Here is a 25,206-nt window from a genome sequence, read left to right as displayed (position 1 = left end):
ATAAATCAACCATATCAACAAACATTTATGTGTAATTTTTTCCTATTTGCAGCACATAGCTTTTTTACGGTTTATCAAGCAGCATCTCAAGAAGGCTGGGCCCTACTTATGTATAAAGCTATGGACAGTTTACCTGCTTGGAGAGCAATTTGTTATTTCACTACTATGATTTTCTTTTTGGCATGGTTAGTTAAGGTATGTTTTGCCATTCATATTAATTAGAAGAGTTAAAATAAGTACTTAGGGGAAGGTGGGGGCACCATGGCATATGGCTCACGTTGGGACACCATAAATTTTGGCTTTAATTTTGTAAATAGAAATTAGTTCTCGTAGGATATCATCGATGGCTATAGGATCTACTCTTTGGTGCACTTTGGAATTGCTCACATGAACAGGCAAAGTCTGAACTAATTTCCTTTGTTTTGAAAGGTTCGGAGTTACATTAATAGGTGGTTTCATTATTAAAATTTTTAAGCCTGAAATGAAATAATTTCAATCAGAGCATGTGGGAATTTAAAAAAAACCTTTCATAATTATTTAAAGGTTAAAAAGTGAATGTGCTGCTAAGTCACTTTCTAAGTCACTAAGGCTTTTAAAAAGTTGATATATAATAACAATCAATATGGGGCAGGATGGGACACTGTCCCAAGCTGCTCCATTAGTGTTCAGTACAGAAAAAGCCTATTTCATTGTACTAAATAAATTTTATGAGTTAAAATAAACTAAAATTAAGAAAATGGCTATTGTTATACAAAAAATCATGTTGTGAAGTTCTTCCACAATCGTTAGTTTCAGAAGAAATAATTTTTCATTTGGATCCATCTACCCCAAAAATTTCTCCATTTTCTCTCAATTTTGATGTTAAATTTCAGGGTTCGTACGCCCTTGAAAAACCTTGAAAAGTGCTTGAAAAAAAAAAGTTCATTTTCAAGTGCTTGAAAACCTTGAAAAAGTTTTAAAACCTTGAAAAAGTTTCTTAGTGCTTAAATTCTCCCAAAAATCAACGAATTGTGCTTAGAAGTTTTAAAAAAGTATTTCACCAATGCAATTTTCTGAACATGTGTTCAGTATGCAACATCGCGAAAAATTGCTTCCGTGTTTGGGATTTCAATCCTTTTGCATCTTGTAAATATTTTGATGTTTTTTACAACCGAAAGATATTTTGACATATGGTACCTTAGATTAGTTTATTTTTTGTTTAATTTCATTAATTAACAAAGAAATTAATTTGGAAACCATGACAACATTGACCTTACTCGGGTTTCGCGGAAAATTGCTCTTGTGTTTGAAATTTCAACCTTTTTGCATCCTGCAAATATTTAAATATTTTGGCTAATCAAATGTTAGTTTTGCATATGCTACCTTAGATTAGTATATTTTTTGTTTAATTTTAATAAAAAAACAAATAAATTTATTTCATGGGAAACATGCCACGTCGAACGAACTCAGACTTTGCGAAAAATTGCTTCTCGTGTTTGAAATTTCAATCTTTTTGCATCTTGCAAATATTTAAATATATTCACTAATCGGATGTTATTTTCATATTTGCTACCGTAGATTAGCATATTTTATGTTTAATTTCAGTAAAATATAAGTTTATTTTATGGGAAACATGACAACATTAAACTTAATTCGCGAAAATTTGCTTCCCTTGTTTGAGATTTCAATCCCTTTGCATTTTGTAAATATTTTTATGTTTTTGGCAATTAGTAGTTATTTTGACACTGCTACATCAGATTAGCTTATTTTATTTTTTATTTTAATAACTAAAGAGTTAAAGAATTTATTACCTTGGTCTTGTTTAATTATTTGCTAATTTATTTTTGCAATTTTGAATGATTATCTTTACCTAATTTTTGGTCATAGCAGATTTAAAAAAAAAAAAATAAATTTCAGCAGTCAAGCACCTAACAAATTAACTTAAAGTTTGTATTTTAAATATAAAGTTGATTTATATAATTTTATTTATAAGTACATCATTTTTTTATGTCTGCTAAAATAAATAAGGCGTATAACAGGGGTGGTTGTGTTATGATTATTCACTTGAAATCCAGTAGTGTTCGTTTTTATGCTTTTACCTCCCTATATCTCCAATTTTCCCCTTTTCCTCAAATGTTCAAAATTACTACTTTATTAAGGTTGTGGGTACTTGGAGCTTACCGAAAGAGGCTTTAATCAGCAAGGGGGTAGATAGCTTAAGGAGGGTCATTCATCTTCATTTGGATCTAATAAATTGACCAGTACAAGCCTAGCTAGGCCCAGTGCCTGTTGCTGGTTATCAACAGGCACTGGGCATGGTATTTCTATGCAAAATATTTTGACTTAATAAACAATTTAATGAATTGTATGCATAGCAAAAGTTGTTGTTGTACATATGTATATTCAAGTAATAGGGGTCTTAGTTTTAAAAATTATTTCCCCCCCCCCCTCGCCCCATTTTGCTCTTTGAAACTTTCAGGTAATTTTTTATGAACTCACAAATCACCTGAATATTATTGCCTTTCTAAATTTAAATTCTAATTTCAACAATAACCCATTTTTTCCCAAAATAAAACTACTTTTGTCATAATATATGTCAACTTCTTGTGAATCTTTTCAATTTTGAAATATGGCTCTATAAATCTAAACTTGCACATTTATTGTCTATTGCAAGTTAATCAATGAAAGCTGAATAGGCTCAAGTTTGCATTCACAGTATTTATCACTGCTTAAGCTGCTTTTGTATATTTTGAGGTGTAGAGACTGGACTGTGGACTTTCATAAACTTTTCTTACTTCCTAATTTTTAAATTTACTCGAGGACAGTTGAAATGCCTTATTGTCTGAACAGCTAATAAATACATATGAATAATTGATTTGCATACTTATAAATGATTTGCAAACCTAATATTTTTAGAACTTAATAGTGAAAACTGAAATAACTTTCTGGGTAGTGTTTTTGTCCTAACCGCCCTTATATTGTAATAAACCACTGTATAGATATTGGAAATAAATGTTGAACCCCGGGGGGGGGGGGGGGGTGACTTCAAAAACTCCTCTCTGGCAATGCCATTGAACTTGGGTATTTTAGTTTCTTCTCTTAAAAGTTAAAAGCACTTATGAAAGTTTTTTTTTTAAGCATTAATTTGCTGATTCTAAAACATATACAAACCTCTGACTGCTGCAACCTTTGAAAAACCTCAAAATTAAACCTTTCGGTATCTGCTTCTCTTTATGACCAAACTTTTCAAACATTTTCAGAAAAACTTTCAACGCAGTAGATCTTTCATCAAAGCGTCTCTCGTTGTAGAAAAAGCAATTTTGCTTTCCTATACTTTTTTGTACTATTGCCTTATTTCTATGTGTTTGTAGTAAATGAAATCTGCATACAATATTTTTAGTACAAATTTATGATATTGCCTTGAAAACAAAATTTTTTACCTTGAAAAGTACTTGAAAAGTGCTTGAATTTTTTTCTGCCTAAAGGGTATGAACCCTGAATTTGGAGATTTTGCTTTATGTTTTTTTCTTCTTGCCTTTGATGTTACACATTGGTTGTCGGATAAGTGACTCATATCATTGTCAGATTGGGTCACAAAACCAACAGAAAAATTATCATCTGATTATTCACATACTTTGTTATTTAAAGGTTAAAAAGTGTATTGTGCTGCTAAGTCTAACTTTTAAAAAGTTGATATATAATAACAATTAATATGTGGGCAGGGTGGGACACTGTCCCAAGCTGCTCCACTAGTGTATAGTACAGAAAAAGCCTATTTCATTGTACTTAATAAATTTTATGAGTTGAAATAAACTAAAATTAAGAAAATGGCTATTGTTATACAAAAAATTAATTTTACTTTCTAGGTAAAGTATTAAAATCACAGAAGTGGTGAGATCTAGAAAAGAAAATAGAAAGATCCCAGCTCTTGATATGTCTGCTCTGGAAACAGTAGCCAAAAATATTCTTAGTAATTAGATTTCAATTGTTGGGGATGACAATTATTAGGGTTTATTGCTGGTGTCCCAAGGTGCCCCACCTAGTGGGGCAGGTTGGGACATTGCAATGACTTTTTAATTTTTTTAATGGAAATTTAATTTGATGACATAATGGAGTAAAATAAATTTAAATTGAAGCAAAAATGTCTAAACTGCCTGTTCAGCTAAGTTTGGTGAAAATTGGTATGAAAATAAAATTTCTAGAAATCATTATCAAAAAAGTGTCCCAAGTTGCCCCACCTTTTTTTCCCCTAATATTTTATTAATGATATATATTTGATTAAAGGCTTTTTTTTTGTTTCAGAATGTTTTCATTGCTGTTATTACTGAGACATTCAATGAAATTAGAGTTCAATTTCAACAAATGTGGGGAGAAAGGGGGACTATTCAGACTCAGTCAACACCACAAGTAGGTTTAATTTCAAAGTGTTCAGAATAATAATACATCTTGTACTTTCTTTCTTATTAAAATTTGAATTGTGAATGAGACTTACTTTTAAATAATAGGACTGAAAAACCTTTGTAAATACATTTCACTTCTAGTGAAATTAAAGTCTTTTTGACTTTATACTGTTAATATACAGGGAACCATTGTCTTCTGCAAAATGATGGAAGCTAATGACTTGTTCTTTACAATTGAAATGAGACTATTCATGGTTTTTAAGAAGCAATAACTATGTTTTCCCTTTAGCGAGGTGTTGTCAAAGTGTTTTTTTCCCTTTGTAAGGGAAATAGAGGGGGGAATCAGACAAAATATTCAAGAAAAGGACTTATTTTTGTTATGTTGCTTAGGGACTTTCATTTTGAATTTTATGTTCCATTAAAAAATGTTTACATGCAATGGGCATTCATGATTAATTATGTTTTAGAGAAAGTTGTTTCCCTACTATTTTGTAGAAGTAGATTTTAAAGGGTCTGCCTTTGGTTGTAAAAGTCATGCTTGGCAGTAGCATCATGCTATTATCCAGTTTTCAGTTTGTTGGATAAACCACTTTTCTTGTAATTTTCCCTCTACTAAGTTGTGACTACTCTTCTTAAAACATATATTTAGATTAATTCATGAAAAATTAATTAAACTTTAGGCTGCTAGAAAGAAAATATAGATGTGTTTGTGTGAAGATATAGACAAAGTAAAATTAAAATGTACTAATGGGGTTTTTGGGTTACAGGTTTCGTGTTCAATACCGTTTATTCTGAAAAGGGTTATTCAGATTCTCGGACCAGAAAGTAGAATGTTACTTTGAATAATTAACAGCATTTAGGCATTCAGAATTCCAATAAGATTGTTGACCATTAAAGAAAATTCATAAACTGTTTAAAATTTGGTTCCATGCATTAGTAATATGTGTATAGTGTATACATATGTAGTTTATAGTTTACACAAGTGGGTCAACACGAACTGTTTTGTTCATTCTCAAGTGTAAAAATATTAAATTATAAAAAATCATCCCCTTTAAAAGGAAAAAAAAAAAATCCTTGTTTTTTTATTAAGATTACTCCCTCACCCCTTGCTGTTAGTAAAATTGAGGCTAAGCAACTAGATGCCATTGCTCATTTATTATTATACTAGTGGCACCTGCAGACGCTTTGCCCGTAGTAGAAAATTAAAAGGTCATTTGGTTTGCCTGTATATTAACAAATAATGGATGATGAATTTCTCGGCAAGTTGCTATTTTAAATGGCTCGCCCATGTTAGGGTTCTACGTTATGATGATTTCGTAATTTACTATTCCACATTGTGATCATTTGCTCAGAAAATTTTTCTTAAAATTGGTATAGAAAAAGAACAAAATTGAATTTTCGAAAAATCGCTTCAAAGTGCACACCCCCACGCTACAAACTAACTTTGTGCCACATTTCATGAAAATCGGCTGAACGATCTAGGCGCTATGCACGTCACAGAAATCCTGACAGACAGAGAGAGATTCGGACAGAGAGTCTTATAGCTTTATTATTAGTAACTAGTGGTACCCGCACGACTTTGCCCGTAATAGAAAATTAAAAGGTCTTTTGGTTCGCCTATATATTTAAGAATAATGTATGGTGAATCTTCTCGCCAATTGGCTTGTACCCATAATTCCTTTTCCTCGTTATGATAATTTCGTATCGCGCCAATTGGCTTGTGCCAATGTTACGGTTCCACATTATGATAATTTCGCAATTTACTCGTCCATCTTATGATATTTTAGTTCCTACAATTGGAATGGAAAAAGAACCACATCGAATTTTCGAAAAATTGCTTCGAGGTGCATACCCCCATGCTACAAACTAACTTTGTACCAAATTTCATGAAAATCGGCCGAACGGTCTAAATGCTATGCGCGTTACAGACATCCTACAGACATCCTCCGGACAGAGAGACTTTCAGCTTTATTATTAGTAAAGAAGATTATTATCATCATTATTATGTTCTTGTCTTAAGTTTTGTTGTTTTTTTTCTTTTTTGGTTAACTTTTGGCTAATAGTAATGATGTCAGTAATTTTGATTCTCACAGATTTTAAAAGGTGATGATTCTGGCTGGAAGCTCATAACTATGGATGAAAATAAAGGCCAAGGTAAAGCTCCGGCTTGTCTACAAGTATTTTTGCAGTCAGCTATATTTCAAGTCATAGTAATGATGGTAAATGTAGCTAATGCTATTGTAGCTGCCAGTATTAAATTTCAGCATGATGGAAGGCCAAGAGAGGAATTTTATAAGCACTATTATTTAGCTGAGGTAAGCACATTTTTCATTTTTTAGTTTGAATATTTTTGTTTTTAAATCCCACATGTATTGTTATTATTATTATTTTCTTTTCTGATTTTGATTTCTTGTATTTTAGTTCTTACTTCAATTTTGTCTTTTCTGAAGCAATGACATTTTCTTTCATTTGCGCTCAGATTTATTATTTTTTCATTTAAAAATCAGAATCAAAGTAGGAAACTAAAAATAACAATGTTTCCAAATGTTCATAAAAGAGATTACAAATGTATTTGATGTATAGTATTTATTCTTATTATTATTTTAGACCATAATTTTAAACAGTTAACAATAACAAGTAAAATTGTTTTTCTTTTAGGTGGGATTTACGATATTTTTTAACCTTGAAGTTATTTTCAAAATTTGGTGCTTAGGCTTTCGGGGATATTACAGGAGATCTCTTCACAAGTTTGAGCTATTGTTGGCTATTGGAACAACTTTTCATATTATTCCTGATCTGTATATGTGTGAGCTGTCATCATTTCAGGTTAGATATTTTACTCAATGCATACTATTTCAAAACTGCCATTAAAAGCAAAAAAAGAAAAAAAAGCTTTAAATTTTTGTGCGAAAGCAAGCTCTTTGGCTGTTGTAAATAAAAGGGAGAATTTAATTTAATTGTATTTCAATAGCATATTTATGCCTAAGTTAAGTTGACAGATTCAAATTATGAAACTGTGTAGATTTCTTTTTAACAAAAAACAAATATATGTTCGAATTTGTGGGTTGAATAAATTAACACTAGAACCGCGGAAATTCCCATATACCTAAAACCACGGGCAGGGGTCAATCTGACCCAAAGCTTTAAATTGATTCCTTAATGGTTAGAAACATGTAAAAACATATTTTTGATGAAAAAGAGTAATGCTAAGATTATACACTATAATAGTAAGATATAAAATTCTGCTGAAAAGTTTTCTTCTAAAAACTTTAATCATTTATTCATTTCACTTTGTATTGTAAATTTTTTAGCGCAAAGGTAAAGATATTAATATTTTAAAGAAAATTCTGTAATTTTAAGAAGGAGGAAGCATTCTGTGGTTTATTTTAATTATATTGCTTGATTTTTTTATGAATAAATCTACAAAAAATGCTTAAATTAAAATGACAAAGCTCTTACCAGCAATATGGATACATTCTTCATGTATTACATGCAATTAGCACAGCTCTTTTTTATACACTTAGTGCACTTGCCACATATTGGTTTTTTACAGTCAAAACAATTGTCAAGTTTTATTATTGCATTTGGAGACATGACTCTTTGGAACTACTGAGATATTTTTTTTTCAGATCCAGAAGCTAAACTTCGGCTTTGCAATATGTCTGGATATGTTCTTTTACGTTTTGGTGAAATGTATGTTGCTCTCAGTTCTTCGATGAGCTGCTGAAGAAACTTTTTCCTTAAAATGTTCTTTCCTTTGGCTTGTTTATACAAAATCCAAGAATTTATTCCCGCAAGGTTAAGGATATTGTAAAAGACATGAACAGGCCATCTCCTAGACCTAGCTTTTACGTTGTACTTTCAAGCCATTTGGTCAGGCGACATCCACACCACATCTTGTAGAGTTACAAAATGATACCGTTTCTTTAAACATTTTCTTGTTATTAGTGTCAATATGAACAGTTGAATGCAATGAGCTAAGTAGTATGACATTTTTCTTTTGCTTCCCTTGATAAACTGTCATGGTGATGTCATCGTGCTTTAGTAATGTCGTTTCATGCAAAGGTGTCTTAATTTTTTTAAAACAATTGTAGGCATTTCTGTACAATTTCGTTTTACTGTCTCAACTACGCTTGTCTTTTTTTTTTCTTTTATAATTTTTGCTAGGTTGAGAGTTGTAAAATAATTGTCCGTGGTGACATTTCTTGCTTCATTTTCAAATGGTTTGATTAAATTCAGAACAACATATTCTCAAAGATTCTGATTTTTAGGACGATTCTTATCTTTACCCAGATATGGAAAACCATTCACTATGTACTTTGTGTCATCATCTGTGGCAATCCAGAATTTTATCCCACACTGGTCAGGTTTATTTGGCATGTATTGCATAAACTTGCTTCTGGCTTTTGTGGGAAAGAGTTGTTCATCAACTGTAATGTAGGGTCCAGGTTTATAACAATTGATAGAATTTTCAGTAAACATGTCTCGAATTTTTGAAATTAGACAAAATTTGTCCGTTTTCAAACATTTTGATCTGGTTGTTTTCTGATCAAAGCATAAAAATCTTGATATTTCTCTAAACCTGTCTCTCGCAATTGTTTCATGAAAAAGAGGAGGACTCTAAACATTTGACCATAAACTATCAAGTTCAAGGCCTTTGGAGCAGTACAGACCTCGAGCATGTAAAATTGCAATAATCGCAAAATTTCTTCTAACTTTTTCTTCTAACTTCAAATCATTGTTTCCTAGCTGTCTAAGAGCTTCTTCTGTACACATTTTTATGTGACGAAGCATACTTTCGTTTATGAATAGTCTCCACAAGCTGGACGCAAATTAAACATCAATATTCTGCTTCACGTACGATGTCGGGCCACAAGCTTTTTTACAAACATTATGTTGTGAAGTTCTTCCACAATCGTTAGTTTCAGAAGAAATAATTTTTCATTTCGATCCATCTACCCCAAAAATTTCTCCATTTTCTCTCAATTTTGATGTAAAATTTGGAGATTTTACTTTACGTTTTTTTCCTCTTGCTTTTGATGTTACACATAGGTTGTCAGATAAGTGACTCATATCGTTGTCAGATTGGGTCGCAAAACCAACAGAAAAATTATTATCTGATTATTCACATTCTTTGTTTGATGACGGGGCATATTCTTCTCTAAATTAGTCATAATTCTTATCTTCAAACTCATTTTCCGTCAGCTCTTTCATGTATTCAAGAGCTTCCTTGACTAAAAGCAAACGACGTTTTCTGCCGAGACCAAGAATGGTTTGCAACTAGCAGTATAAACGTAGCTCTGTCACATAACAAAAAAAAGAGAAATAGTTAGCTTTTTTTTATCAGTAACCTGTCTTGTTCTGTGACCTTGATCCATTTAAAATTCAATGCCTGCTATAGGTCCTTTTCATACCAATTGGAGAGCCATTTTGACTGTTGCTGATTCCAAGAATCGTTTCGTTTTGCATCTACTAAGCAAAGGGTCATTCTGACCCTTATCGCGGTTTTAGGTATAAGAATTAATATCTCGTAAATAAAAAATTTTGTTCGGCTAATTCTTTAGCAGGTTAATAATTATACAATTTAAGAAAAAGTCAAAAAGTGTCAAGTCATTCCGCTTGTAAAATTTCTGAAAAAATGGAAGTGATATTTGATTTGAATCAGATTGACCCCTACCGCGGTTCTAGTGTTAACTAATTTAGGCTTGTATGTGACAGCATCTGCTACAAGCAGTGAATGTCAAATGTGTAAAGTGCAAAATAGTATAAGTAAGGTGTCGGTAAAAGTAAAGGCTGTCGGTATTGTTCAAAATCAAAGTTAGAGCGTACATGTGGCATAAAAAAAATTTAATTTTTAACTTTCAAATTTTTTTGTTAAATAATGACAAAATATTAAATTCCTCCTCTTTTTAGGGTTCCCACTTATCTTTCTTTTACGTAAATAGTTTTTAGTGCCAAATGCTAAATTTAATAATAAAAAAATCCCCCCCCCCTGATTTTTTTTTTTAATTTCTTGCATTAACAAATATTTTTTTGTAGGTGCTGAGAATTGTTAGACTAATAAAAGCATCGCCTGTTTTGGAAGATTTTGTGTATAAGGTATTGGTTTTCCTTAAGTTATATTTAATGAATGTTTTGCTGGGAATTAAATAACATGGCATTTATGTTGCTTCTAAACAAATGTCAGTCTTGTGTCAAAAATGTTCCTATTGTAGATTATGATGATTGTATAGTGTTGGTTTAAAGGTTTATTCCTTCTGTTATTAATTGGAACTGAAATTGTGAATTTTTTTACAAGTTTGATGCTTGAAATACTTTTTTTGTTTCATTGTAATTAGAGGGAAGCATATTGAAATAATTTGCACCCTAGCAATAAATTTATACATTTAATAGTAATAACTACATATAAGCACTACAGTCAAACCTCATTATCACGACACCATTGGGACTGTCAACAAATTGTTGTCTTAGCCGGAACAAAGTTACAACCGGAATAGTTTAGAAATTCATAATTAAACATTAGTTAACAACAAAATTAGATTTAATGAAGAAATTAATAGTGTTTGTATATATACACACTTGTTTTTAATTAGATTTAACTAATGTAAATTTGAAATATTGGTAAATATAACAAAGATCATTCAAAAAAAAAAAAAACTTCATTAGTTTTATTATTATTATTATTTAAAATTCTTCAATACTTTCCAGAGTAAGTGTTTGTTAAACTTTTGAATAACATTTGTCACATTCCTCCTTTCCATGAAGTTATCAGCAAGAAACAAAACCAATTCAAGACTTCACTTTTGTCCGCAATTTGATTAGATTTTGGCGGCTTAGCCCTGACTTTCGAAGGTGAAAAAACCTTTTCTAATTCTTTTATCCACTTTAGAGCTGTGTGTCCCTTTTCAATCTAATGAGATTCTCTTTTCTCTCATGGGAGAAACTTGTAGTGACCACCTGCAGCTTAAGGTAGCTCTGGTCTTTCTCTTGTCCTGCTATTTCCTCGCCCAGTACAACAATTCACCTACTTTGAATTTCTTTCGATTGTCCTTCTTGCTAAAGTCTGAAACCTGTACCTTTCAGAACTTATCTACTAACCCCCCGCCATTCTTGAGGTGTCATGCCTGGTCAAATCTCTTGTCAGAGTCTGAAGTTCCTACAACAAACATTTGTTTTCATTATTTTGCTAACATTTTTTAACTGCAAAGAAATATTTGATCTAGTCTGCACAGCTCAAAGTGTCGTTGTATCCGGAGTTGCACTATAAAAAAAATTAAAAAAAAAACCGTTGTAATATCCGGAGTCACTTAACATTAAAATTATATGGCTTTAGTTCGGGAATTTGAAAAAGTGGCATGACATCTGGAGCGTCTTGAAATCCGGGCGTCAAGATAACGGGGTCTGACTGTATTCACTTTTATTAACTTAGTGTCATAATTATTTATCTCACTTCTAATCACAATATAGGAATAATCATTGCTTTCACTTTATTATATTTAATTTAGTGTTTGTTTTATAATTTACATTTTAAATATCTATCTAGTTTTGAATACTTGAAAGAATTGGCTGCATGGTAAAACATAGGATATACCCAATCCATTATTAATCATTATAGGTATTTTCATCATTAATCAAAATTATATTAAAATTTATTTGTTGTAAATAATCTTATTACGATATAGAGAAAATTTATTTTGATTATCTCTCTCCCTTTTGCCGTGCGTGTGTGTGGTTTTTAAAATATTTTCTGCATCTTTTCTTTGATTTATACTTTAAGTGTACAACAACAATTAAAAATTATTGTTTTTTTTTCTCTAATTAATCAATGCTTTCACTTCTGTTTTTAGATTTTTGGTCCAGGAAAAAAGTTAGGGAGTTTGATTATATTTACAATGTGCTTACTTGTTATTACATCAAGCATTAGTATGCAGCTATTTTGTTCTTTGGGTGATTTCACTAAATTTGAAGCTTTCCCTGAGGTCAGTATATTTTTAATAGTTAAAAAATTTATTTTTTAACATTTCAATCGAATTTAAAATTATGATTCATTAAACTTTTCCGGGAAAAATTTGCGCTATGCTATTCTGCTTATTGCATATTGCACTAAATTAAGTAATTATAATTTTTTAAAATCTGTGATAAAGTTCTGTTTTCAGTATAAAAATTGCAAACATCAGTAATGTTAGCTGAAATATATGCTACCAGAGTATTGAATGCCCAAACTGCTTATAACTTGATAGTCATGCTTAATGAGTGTTAATTAAGCATGAGCACAAAGAATTTTATTATTCAGCAGAAATCACTGGAAAAAAGGATTTGTAACCTCAAAGTTTATGTGAAATAATTAACAATTTATAATTATTTTTATTTTAATTAGTAACACTGTTTTTAAGACCTTAATTTCAGTGCAAAAATATTAATTGATTTTCCAGAGGGCATTTATTGAATTTTTAATGTGTTCATTTTATTGTGATTATAGCAATTTAAATAATCCTTTTTTTGCCAACAAAATGGCAACAGATAAATAATCTTAATATATAAAAATTAATATCCTGAGATAACATATATATATACATATATATATCAACGCACAGTCGAAACCGCTGAAGCTTCAGACTTGAAATTTGTCAGGCATGTCCGCATAATTACGAAAGTAACCACTAAGAAAGGATTTTTTGAAATCTCAATTAGTTCAGGAGAAATTAATTAAAACCTCTTAATTTCTGCGAAATTAAAACCTGTCATTGATTCAAATCCCTTATTTTTGAAGGCTTTCCTCCATTCAAATCATTATTCAGTACTTCATCTCAACTTTTGGTCGATAGCGAACTATAAATTTGATATTGTTTTTGTTTCTCACGTGGTTCTTCGAGGCTTTTCTCAAGTCAAATCATAATGTTTCTGTCTATTGCTTTCATTTTTTCAAAACTAGAAACGAAGTTTTTAAGAACATCATCACAGGCGGACTATCCTTTTGAATTTAGAAGAGTGCAGTTTCCTGTTAAAGTTTGCTTTGCAATAACCGTTAATAAGTCACAAGGACAGACATTAAAAGTAACAGGGACCGATTTAAAAGAAGACTTTTTTCACACGGCCAATGTTATGTAGCTTGCTCCAAAGTCAGTTCATCAAGCAGCTTAATAATTTTAGCACCAGAAAAAAAAACTAAAAATGTTGTATACAAAGAAGTTCTTGCTTAAACATAGGTATATCAATAAAATGTGGATGGCCTGTGTTTGCAAAGATAATCAATACTTTAAAAAGATCGTTAATAACAGTTAAAGATCGGTTAAGGACAAAGGCATATATGTAAGGAGTCCAGGAGCCCCGGGATCCTCCCCAAATTAGAAAAAGTTATAGTTAATAAGTAATTATTATAGGGGATTTTCGAAACTAGGTGCACCAAGTACTGTTAACCCCTGCTAATTCCATTACCCGAGCAATGCCGGGTACGGGAATGCTAGTAAATTATATTATTTAAATATTGTTAAGTGTAATTTGATTAACTAGCTCTTCAAAATGTGTGTTCAGGTCTTGAACAAACCTAGTTGAAGATATGACCTTAAAACTATGGAATTTTTTTAATGACTTTCTTTAACAATGTGTGGGAATAAATTAAAAGCTGTCTGCACTAAATGAAACTTCTGCCGGAATCGTATTTGTGTCCCTTGCAATAATCATAATACTACATTCTCAATAAAAAAAAGTGAACTGCCTTCCAAAATATGGTAAATGTTTACAAAAAAAATGGGGGGGGGGAGTCTTACTAATGTCGTGTTTCAACTTGCAAAGGAACAAGATATAGTAGAACTCTAATTATTCGAATCAATAGGGACCGGACCCCCCTTCAATTGAGAAAAATTGCTTTTAATCGATTAAATTAAAGACCATGCTTTTACATGTTACTGTACATTGAAAACATACTTTCAAGCGCTGTACATTGGAAGCCAATAATAGAACTACACTATGAGACAGTGAGTCATTACTCCAATAATAATGTTCTCATTGCGCCTAACACTAGCTTCCTGGGGGGAAAGAAAATAGCTCACATACACAAAATCATCATTTTGTGAGCACCATATATGTCCATCTTATTGTATTAATTTTTTTTTTTTTAAATTCTGAAAGCGATTGGAATAATCAGCAATTTGGATTGTCAGAGTTTTGATATGTGGATTTCTACTGTATTTACAATTGTATTATTACAGACTTCAACAACAAATAAGTATTATTTTAGTCTTTTACTAAACAAGTAATTTTAAACAAGAAACTATTTTTTCTTTCAATGATAATTTTGTGTACTGAATGTAATTTTGAAATTCTGTTCTCTTTTTCATTTTGAAATTCTATTTTATGTGGCATCCATTTAGCTTATAGGAAAACATGTTGTCGCCTTAAAAGCAACACTAAGACATATAATCCCAGGAATAACACTAAAATATCCTACTATTGCTCTGGGGCGACAATATATAAAAAAGTTCATTATTGTTCTAGTGCTTAAATTCTGAACTTTACTGATGTTTAGTTTGCTTATTTCAAACTTTTATGCTTAATGTTTAACATGTTGCTGCGAGTTGAAGTTTAGTTTTGTTTGAAAAAGTTGATTTGTAAAATACTGTGAGAATATAAATGTCAGATTTATTTTTCAGGCATTTATGTCTATGTTTCAAATTCTAACACAAGAAGGTTGGGGTGAAGTAATGAATGAAACCATGTTGAGAACAAGTACAAGTATTGGACCTTTTGTAGCAATTTATTTCATCTTGTATCATTTGTTTGTTACTCTGGTAAGTAAGATTTTGTTTATTTTCTTTATTATTATTGTTAAGGGTTGACAATTTATTGCAATATAGTAATCCCATTTTTTTATATGGCTCATTGGAATATATTGCACTTTTTTTGAACCTCCTCCCCTCAAAGAAAAGAAAAGTGAAAGTTATTAAGTTCATTAAGTTCAAAATCTTCTCTTAATTTTAATTTTTATAGACTCACAAAGGTAAAAAAACGTTTTGTGTCTCAAAATTCCGAAGCAGGTAAAACATTTTCTATCATTGATTTCAAGTAGACAACTAAATTTCAAAGGCTAATTCATTACATTTTTTCCCTTTTTTTTGCATGTATGAAAACAATAAATTTACCCTTTCAAAAGCCGCATATAAATAAGGCAATAAGTAAATATAACGAGTGAGTGTATAGATTTTATTATTGTTTGGAAATCAATTTCTTATTATTTTCTTGTGCAGTATTGATGACTTTGCAAAGTTTGATGATTGTATTGTGCTCTCAAATATGTCGCACTTTTTTATTTCCCTGTCAAATTCATTATAAAGAAGGGCTGCTGTGTTACAATTTTAATGTAACTTCAACTTAATCATGCTGAATCAAAATAGATTACTGCCATAGGAAGTTAAAGTTCAGTATCGGCAAATTTTTCATTATTATTATTTTTTGCATATTTGTCATCTGTTGTACTTTAGCTTTACTGTACAAGCTTGCTCATTTGTTTTCCGGTGAAAATAAAGCACCAAAAAAAAAAAAAAAAAAAAAAAAGTAATAATAAATAAATTCCAACTTTTCAGTATTTTTAGTATGGAATCCAAACTGTATTTCTTCAATTATCTCAAAATGTCATTTCTTCAGATACTGAGCTTTACATTTTCATGACAAACTATAACTTCTTTTCCAAGAAATAAAGGTAATGAAAGAAAATAGTGAAAACAAGATGCCACATTGATCAAACATAATTATATCAAAGAGTTTTGTAAATGTCTCTATAGATTTTACACATACATTGTAATATTGAGATAGAGCATGAATGTAAACAACACTACTAATAACATGCTCTATTCTGATTAATGTCTCATAAGATTATTAATGATCTTTCTTAATTTATTAAATCAAACTTCCTAGATTTTTGTTTTCGCATCGAGAGATCCTATGATTGCGTAATAAACCTATGTTTCAAGATTCAGTTCAGAATAATTATGCCATTTCGAATAAAGCATTAGTCCACAAGCAAGCCAAGTGATATTCATCGTCAACCTAATGTATGTAATGTAAAGGGCATCCCCCCTTAGCATGTATTTTATATTTTGGTTAGATATTGTTTATCAAATTTATCTCATTGATAATGAATTAAAATTTTACTAAAATTGCATAATGCAAAAGTAAAATTTTATGGAGAAAACTCATGACATTTTACAGCAGCATGTCATAATCTTGAAAATCTTGAAGTAGTACTGCACATGATTATAATTCAACCGTTTGGGATTGCCAAAAGAAAAATATATATTTGATTGAAATTAATTTTGGATTTTAAAACTGAAAATGTTAAAAAAGTCATTATCACAGACAGGGCAAGGTAGTAAAAAGTGCTCGCTTCCACAGCATGACAAATGACAAAGAAGTCTTCAATCTTTGTATTTTTGAAGTTAAAAAACTGAATAAAAGAATCAATTAAAAACAAATTGTTCTATAACCCTGGCACAAATTTACCCCTTCCTAGGTTGTGCAATGGGCCTCTTCCATTTTTGTAGAGGTTAAAGATAGGTATATAAATATAAATTTTGCAATTAGTTCTTTCACCGCAGGCCTATTTTTGGCCCAAGTCCCATTGCTGTGGTGCCCCTAGCTAACACAGGGGGGGGGGAGGGCGTGCACAGATCATTCAGTAAAATATTGATGAAATCAAATAATGGAGATTATTAACAGTTATTCTTTCCAATAAAACATTATTCATATGTTTGAGGTTATTTAGTAAAACACTTGCATTGATTTGTAATTATGAAATGTTGCTTTTAGCACAAATTTAAACACACTATGTGTTTTTCAATAAAGATTAAATATCATCATAGTATTTTAGTTTCATGTTTACTTTATAGTACAACTGTGAAATAAATTAATAACTTAAAAATAACTTTTAATTTCTAGATTGTGTTGAGCTTGTTTGTGGCTGTCATTTTAGATAATTTGGAATTAGATGAAGACATAAAAAAAGTGAAACAGGTGTGCATGTTTTTTTTTTGTATTAAAATTATCAAATATTTATGTATTACAGGTTCATATTAGCTTTATTTTTATTTAATATCATTCTTTCCAGGCCTTCTGATCTTTGAAGAAAAGTTTTGAAAATTGCAATTAGTAGTTAAAATGTTCTGTTTTTATTTTCTTGTTTTGCCTTTAATTATTTTTCGCTACTATTTCAACTCAGTATTAGTCTAATTCCTATTTCAAGTTCTCAAGCAGGAATTTCTTTCAAAATTTAAATTATGTTGTACTGTGTTGATTCTAGTTTTACATATTTATTTTATTTTTTATTTTTTAAAACTTTTTCTTAACAATTATATGAATTGAAAGATAATGGAACGTTTTCAACTGATTCATGCAGCACATAACTTTTTAAGCTTATAACTGAAACTTATTTAGTGCATATAATTGCTTTTATTATTAAAAGGTGGGATGATCTTTTAAATAGTCTATCATCTCTTAAGAATATTTCTGCTTACATATTTCTTGTAAAAGTAATTTATAGCTTTTTAATGCATATTGTTTGAGGGAAAAAAATCTAACTTTCAAATTACCAAGTACAAATATGATTCTTTGTTAGCATAGATTTATTTATACTCCATTTTTGTATATTCTAGTTGAAAGCAAGAGAACAAAGTGCAGGAATAAAAGAAGGCTTACCATTACGTTTATTGCTGTTTGAACGTTTCCCAGACAGTCCCCAAATGAGCAGGCTTAGTAAAGTTCCATCAGAATTTATTGTTCCAAAAGTAAATAAGTTTGAAAAACATCTTAATTATTCAATTATTTTTTCTTCTATGTTGAATTAGTTTATCCTCAATTTAAACACTCTCTCATAGGTTAGGGAAAGTTTTATGCGGCAGTTTGTTGAAGATCAGCCTGAAGATTCTCCAACTATGAAGAAATTAAGTGAAAATGAAGACAATTTAGTTACTTTTCGCAAAATTAGACCATTGAAACTTATGGCTTCGCCGTGCAGAGTGAGGAACACTACAAATATTTTAAGAAAAGCAAGCGTGACTAACATAGTTATGTAAGTTTAATTTGTAACTATGTTTTCGTACAAATTTTTGAAGATGTAGATGTTTGAACTTATACAGTAATACAGAGTTCATCGTAGCTGCAGAGCCATGAATTTAAGGTGGGGAGTTTGTAACCATAGGTGCCCTTATGATTTTTGTAAGGGGAGGGGGAGGAATGCTTTTTTAATATTTTGAATAAGTTGTAAAACTGACACTGGATTTAGTGTCTTGGAACCTTAAGAAAAACCTTAGTTATAACCTCCGGTTATTGAAGATTTTTTAAAAATACTTTTTCATTATTTAAAAGGATTTGAATAAATTTAATCCTGGTGCTTTAAATAATTTAATGTGTTACTGTAGTTAGGGAAGAATGTGATGGTTATAGTCCATAATCAATTTAACCAGGAAAGTTGTGGTACCTAGAATTACACACTACAGTTGATTGATATGCTAAACTGCAGTAGTATGCATAAAAAAAACCCCTCTTTTTTTCATATCAGAATAAAATTACGCTGAATAAGTATCAGTAGTTTAGCAAGGTATTTTGAATATTTAAATTAAATAAAAATATTTTTTGTTACATTTTACTGTCAATTTCAATACATTCTTAGTTTCAAATGCTTTCCTGGGAACTAAGTTTTGTCTACTATAGGAACATAAATTTATTTGTTATTGATCAGAATATTATTGTATTTTATTAATTTACGTTATTTGATTGAATTTGTTTATTTCTAGTGATTCTAATAACCAAAGATTACTTGTTGGTGATTCTGGACAAATTCCAGTTCTTGGAAAAGGCCCAAAACAATCACAAAGCCAAAAGACTATACGATTAGATAGAAGGTATGCCTATAAAAAATATTTATTTGCAGTTAACTCTATAATTAAATACTGAAAATTATGCATCTTATTTTCAAGTTTTCAATATGAAATTTAAACATTGATAAAATTTTCACTGCTACTTTTTATTTTCTTATAAATACCTTCTAGGTATTTCTGATTTTTTTTCCCATTAAAATATTTTTTTGCAATTTATTCTAAAGCTATTTTTAAATTTTAGATACCGTCTTTCATAATCTTGTTTGTTCTGAAGGAGTTTGAAAAGAATGACCAAATTATAGAAATTTATTCCTTCAAAACTGTTGCATATATTGCAATAATTTACACTCAAAATTAAAAACATATATACTTAACACTGTCATCAGTATCGCAAATGTTCAATATTTGAGCCTTTTGTTGCGTGACAAACATCTGATCTGTAATCCAATTTGTTCCACACATATGGTGGTATTTCACTATTGATAGTTTGTAATGCTGCACAAACTTATCGGCTAATGGTTATGCTGCTGCACAAATACATTCTTGTTGTTTGTGTATTGTTTTTCTTCGGCAGTGGTGTTTAAAATGTCTTTGATTTAATCCTATAAAACAATATCAGACAGTGTGTGGAATGAACTAGATTGTAGATTAGTTGTTTGTCACATAACAAAAGGCTGACATGTTAAACATGCATAACTTCAACAAACTTAGCATATGTTTCTTTAATTTTATGTACCATTTATTTTAATATGTGTAACAATATCAAAAACGTAAAATTTATAAATCCGATCGTTCATTTAAGCTAACTCAGTATGTTTGTTGTTCAATCTTATTTTATTTACTTGTTCATAAGCTAAGTAACTTACAACAACTTAATTTCAAAAAATAATAATTAAATTAAGTTCAATAATTTTTAGCAGATAGTAGAAAATGCAATAGTAAATGGTATGCAAGTAAAGGATAGCAACTGCAAATGTTTCATTTATTTATTTATTTTTTTGCATTTTTGTCACATGTTTTACTGCAATAGGGCTTTGTTGTACAAACTTGTTTATTTGGTTTCTGCTTTAAAAAAAGCTCGGAAAAATATCTATTTCCAACATTTCCCTATTGTTAATATTGAATCCAAAATGCGTTTCTTCAAGTATTTCAAAAACTTATTTTTGCAGATACAGCAATTTCCCTGTCCTCATCGGTATAAACCCAATTATGAAACTACTTTTTGTTTTTTTCAGCATACTTTTATGCAGTGGTGTTCCCATATGGTATATACTCCATATACGCCGTATACTTTCAAACATTTTTTAGACACATATAGCATATACCCTCAAGCTTCAAAAATGTTCATATTATGACATATTAGGTATATGATCGCATACACATATTGTGTGTAATGGATTACTAGGAGTATACCCTCAGAAAAATTGATGGGAACATCACTGCTTTTATGTAAATTATATTTCAAATATTTCATGTATAATATACATTTAAAAGTTGTTAATGAACAGCATTACAAGTTGTATTCAATTATCTATGTTTTTCTGGTGGTGTACTTGTTTATTAGTTTTTTTAGTCACTCTAAAAATTTAATATGCATTTTGTACAAGTATTCAAATATATTTTTTCTGAAAAATATTTCCTTTAGCTAGTTTTTACATTGCTATTATTTTGCTATATTTTATTTAAAAAAATGTCATTTTTTCCTTAACAGAAGCATGAGACGTTCAATGAGAGGTTCCATAAAAATCAAGCAGACATATGATCATTTACGTGAAAATGGTGATGGAGGCACTTTAAATCCTAGTACTTCACGAAGTCCCCATGATTTTGATATTAAGCTGCTGCAGCAAAAAAGACAGCAAGCAGAAATGAAAAGGTGAGCATTTTCTGGTAATAAGTTTCTGTTTTCTATTGATTTATATACTTTTGATTTTTAAATTTGGGAAACATGTTACTTAGGAATGATGTTACTTGGAAGAGATAGGGATTAACACTGATATACAGTTTATTTTTTTATAAGTACTACCAGCCCCGCTTAATTGGGTAACGGATAAACAAATACCCCGCTTATACGAATAAAATCTTACTGAACCAAATATTTCCCCATAAAATTCCCCCCTCCCCCCCTTGCAAATGTTAAAGATCCCTGCTTTATCGAATAATTTTCCTGGATAATAGACTAATGCTGATCACTATTTGCAAATATTTTTGCTCAAAGTATTTTAGACTAAATTAAGAAAGAACAATTATTCACGTAAAAATATGAAGTAATATTTTTCGCCGACAACTGTCAAGAAAAGCAGCATTCATATTCCATCAAAACGTTTCCACTATTCTATAGTTTCTTTTATCTTTTCCATTACAAAAAAAAAAAAGATAGCGCAGTCGATAATTGAATTAAATAAAACAAACAAATATGAACATTTTAGACGATAATAAATTGATAAATATTAAATGTAAAACACAGCAGACAAGAGGTGGGGTAGGGGGGGGGGGGTAAGATATATGTTCCAAAAGACCTTCAGCAAGCAATCCACTGTTATGGAATTTTTCAAAAAATAATATACTGAAAAAAAGTGCCAAAACAAAGATTTCACAACTCAAGTTGTAAGTTACTTATAATTTTCATACATACTTGTAATGTATACACTAATTATTAAACTATTTAGTTGCTAACTTAGCTTTTTTCAAAAACTTTTTGCCAATAACATTAATTCATTTATATAGCTATTGCTTTATTATTATTACGTTTTAAGACAAATGTTGTCATTTTAGAAAGGTAAAGAAAATTTTCCCGCTTAATCGAATAATATTTCTTAGAAGCGCCAATATTTCATTAAGCGGGGCAGACAGTATTGCATATTTTCAGAGCGGCTAAGAGATTAATTGGTTCTCAGGGCAAAATACTTCCCTAGAGTATCGAGCAATCTCAGAGAATTGGTCGCTAGGATATGCATACGCTATCCCTGCTTTTAGCAGCCTTTCATATTCCAGCGAGCTGTGTGTCCTTTTTTTCCCAATCTTCTATTTTCTGAACATCTGTTTACCTTTGATAATAGTGTCATAGGACTTGAAATTTGTGTAATTAATGTGTGTAGAGTTAATCTACCCATTAGGTCGATTGTGAGTTTCAAGGTATTATGCCTCTAAATTTTCTTTTTTTTTTCGTCATTTTAAAGACTTGTTAATTTTATTTGTTACTTTTTATCTGAAAAATTGCCAGCTATAAATGTAAAGAAACGATTGTAAATAACTATTGATAGCATTGCGAAAATCTTATGCAGCATGATTTTAGGCTTAGGATAATAATATTGTTATTTCCATAAGATTGTTATCCTGAAGAAGTTTGTATGTTTTGGTACTCAAGAAGCTTGACAAATCTCAAAAGCTGTGAGATGAAATTAATTTTCTTCAGCACACCTGAGAGAAAATTGTTTCTCATTTGCGGTATTGAAATCTAGGAAATCTACTGTCAGTCACTTGGAAGAGTATTAATCTGCTATGCACTGCAACAACAAAACCTTCTTGTTTCTCAAAGCAAATAAACTTGTAAAAACATGTTTAAAAGTAATATTAATGTTGTTCAAAGAATGAACTTATTTTTATTTCTCAGTGCAATTTAGAATTATTGAAACGCTATTTTTTTCCCTCAATTCTGTTTTGCAGTAATTTTTTAACTCTCAAAATTTCTTAAAATATAGTTTTTATTATTCAAGAAATGTTTAAAGCAAATATTTCGCATGACTGTAATGCTACCGTATTAAGCTCAAATTGTATCTGCAGATGAGTTCAAAATTGCCATTTATAAGGTTTTGCGCCTCCATGTATTTGATTCGGGTGAAACTTTTTTAGAATGTAAAAAAAAAAAAAAAAAAAAAAATTCCTATTGATAAATGACCACAAAACATTGTAGTTAGGTAAAATATGTGACAAAGGACCACCTGGTTACCATAACTCAATTTTCATAAAATGTGCAGATATACAACTTTTGTGCTTAGCACGGCAGTATGCAAGTGTCTCTAAGTGGTTTACTTGAAGTCATTTTGTAAAGTATTTCTGAAAAAGCAATACAGTAGAAGGCTTGATTAAACCAGCTTTGATTAACCGAGGTTTCTATTAGCCGAGCCGTTGTTAAAGTTTATTTAAAAAAAAAATAATGTAAATTTTATATGATAATGAATTTTGAATTTAAAAATAAAAACACTTTGTGAGAACTTGTGATTTTTTAAATGCATCTTTCAATATTTAAATTGGCATTGTAAGAAATGTCAATTATTTTTTAAAAATTTAATACAAGTTATTTTCTTATTTTAGTGTTTTAACTGCAAAGCATTAATTTTTGTGTCCATTTTCATATTTTGAAAAAATTCTATTGTATTTTTTAATTAATTCATTTTAAAAATTTGCGATCCTGGTAAGTGTTATGCAAAGCTTCTATTAACCGAGACTTCCGACATCCGCACTAGCAGTCCCAATTAGCTCGGACAATTGAGGTTATACTGTACTTCTAAAAAATCGCAAAAAAAAAAAATCATTACCTATAGTTTACCTAATCCAAAGTTCCAAGCAAGATATTTCTTTGTGGTGGTAGGTACAGCCAGTTAGTTTCCACTTACTGCTATACATTATATGATTTCTTTTTGCTGTTTTCTCTTTGTCTTGGTAGTACAGAAAGACTGAATTTCATTTCTTTTTCTGTAGATAAAATAAGGTTTTGATGTTCAAGACTTTTGGTTTTAGCAATTAGCAACATGTTATGATCTTTCTCTGAAAAAAATGCATATAACAAATAAATATTGATGTATAAGCATTGCTTAAGTATTAATGCTCATCCAAATGTTAACAAATTCTTTTTGTTGAGAGTTAAAATTTTGATTTAAAAAGCTTTATGGCAGAAGTCTTGGATGTGAAATATGTGTGTCTGCTTTTCAACTATGATCATTAAGGGCCATTCTTCCAAAAAATGATCATTTTTCCTTCATGTGACACCTCATATATTTCATCAAAAAAAAAAAAAAAAAAAAAAACTTTAAAATACTAATGACCATTTTTTTCTGCTTAACAAATTGCAAACTTATGTGTGATTTCTTAAACAAAAATTTTTGTCATTAGACCTTTAAAATTATTACTTTTTAATGAAATACATGAACCGTCACATGCGGGACAAAGGGTTGACTTTTTGGTGGAATGACCCTTAAACTGTTTGTTATTTCAATTAAAACTTCAAGCATTAGTTACTAATTCTTTTCTTAGCTAATAAAAAAAAACTCTCTTTTTGTAGAAATCAACGTGAAGAAGATCTTAGAGAAAATCATCCATATTTTGACACTCCTCTTTTCATGGTGGCTCGTGAGAGTAAATTTCGTAAAATTTGCCAATCAATCGTTTGGGCCAGATATGATCCACAGATCAGAGACCCTGTAACTGGCAAGGAAAGGAAAATCAAATATAAAACTTTTCAGTATGTTGTTAATCATTTTATTATTTACAGTAATGTTTGATATTTGGCTTGATCTGATATTATTTTTCTTTTTTTGCTTGTTTTTATTCAAGCAATTTGCTAGGCCTAGTGACTTATCTGGATTGGTTTATGATTTGGACAACTACGCTGTGTTGCATTTCGATGATGTTTGAAACGCCTCAAAAAAGGGTTATGAATACACCTGTACTGCAAGTAGGTTTTCTTTTTTCAAAACATTGTGATTTTTTTAAATTTAAGACTGTTAAATACATCTTCACACAAGACTTTTAGTTTTTAGATATAATTACTGGACTATTTTAATGTGTTTGTATAGTTTATATAGTGTATAACTGTGCTGGATCATTGCTTGTGTTTTGTACTGGAAAAACTTTGATTTTATTTGCAGATAGTTAAAGTTTCTTGTAATATAATATTGCTCTAGTGTTATTGTATAGCTTTTATTTACTGCTTTTATACACTGAGATTTAATTTTTCAGTT

At 30.1% G+C, this 25,206-nt stretch overlaps 1 protein-coding gene across 1 annotated transcript in view; it reads left to right on the top strand.

The window, feature by feature from the left end:
• The window catches only part of LOC129222636 (sodium leak channel NALCN-like), a 73,785-nt gene that overhangs the window by 14,342 nt on the left and 34,237 nt on the right, over positions 1 to 25,206 (top strand). Inside the window, 14 exon segments of the mRNA XM_054857169.1 lie at positions 53 to 195; positions 4,282 to 4,386; positions 6,473 to 6,694; positions 7,038 to 7,205; positions 10,419 to 10,478; positions 12,227 to 12,358; positions 15,029 to 15,166; positions 17,310 to 17,384; positions 18,023 to 18,154; positions 18,245 to 18,438; positions 19,163 to 19,270; positions 20,958 to 21,122; positions 24,528 to 24,707; positions 24,800 to 24,920. Coding sequence (XP_054713144.1) covers positions 53 to 195; positions 4,282 to 4,386; positions 6,473 to 6,694; positions 7,038 to 7,205; positions 10,419 to 10,478; positions 12,227 to 12,358; positions 15,029 to 15,166; positions 17,310 to 17,384; positions 18,023 to 18,154; positions 18,245 to 18,438; positions 19,163 to 19,270; positions 20,958 to 21,122; positions 24,528 to 24,707; positions 24,800 to 24,920 — 1,943 coding nt within the window.

This window comes from Uloborus diversus, chromosome 1, assembly GCF_026930045.1.
Source record: "Uloborus diversus isolate 005 chromosome 1, Udiv.v.3.1, whole genome shotgun sequence".
NCBI lineage: Eukaryota > Metazoa > Arthropoda > Arachnida > Araneae > Uloboridae > Uloborus > Uloborus diversus.
Note: the sequence above shows the minus strand (reverse complement) of the source record. Positions and strands in the feature narration are given on the sequence as shown.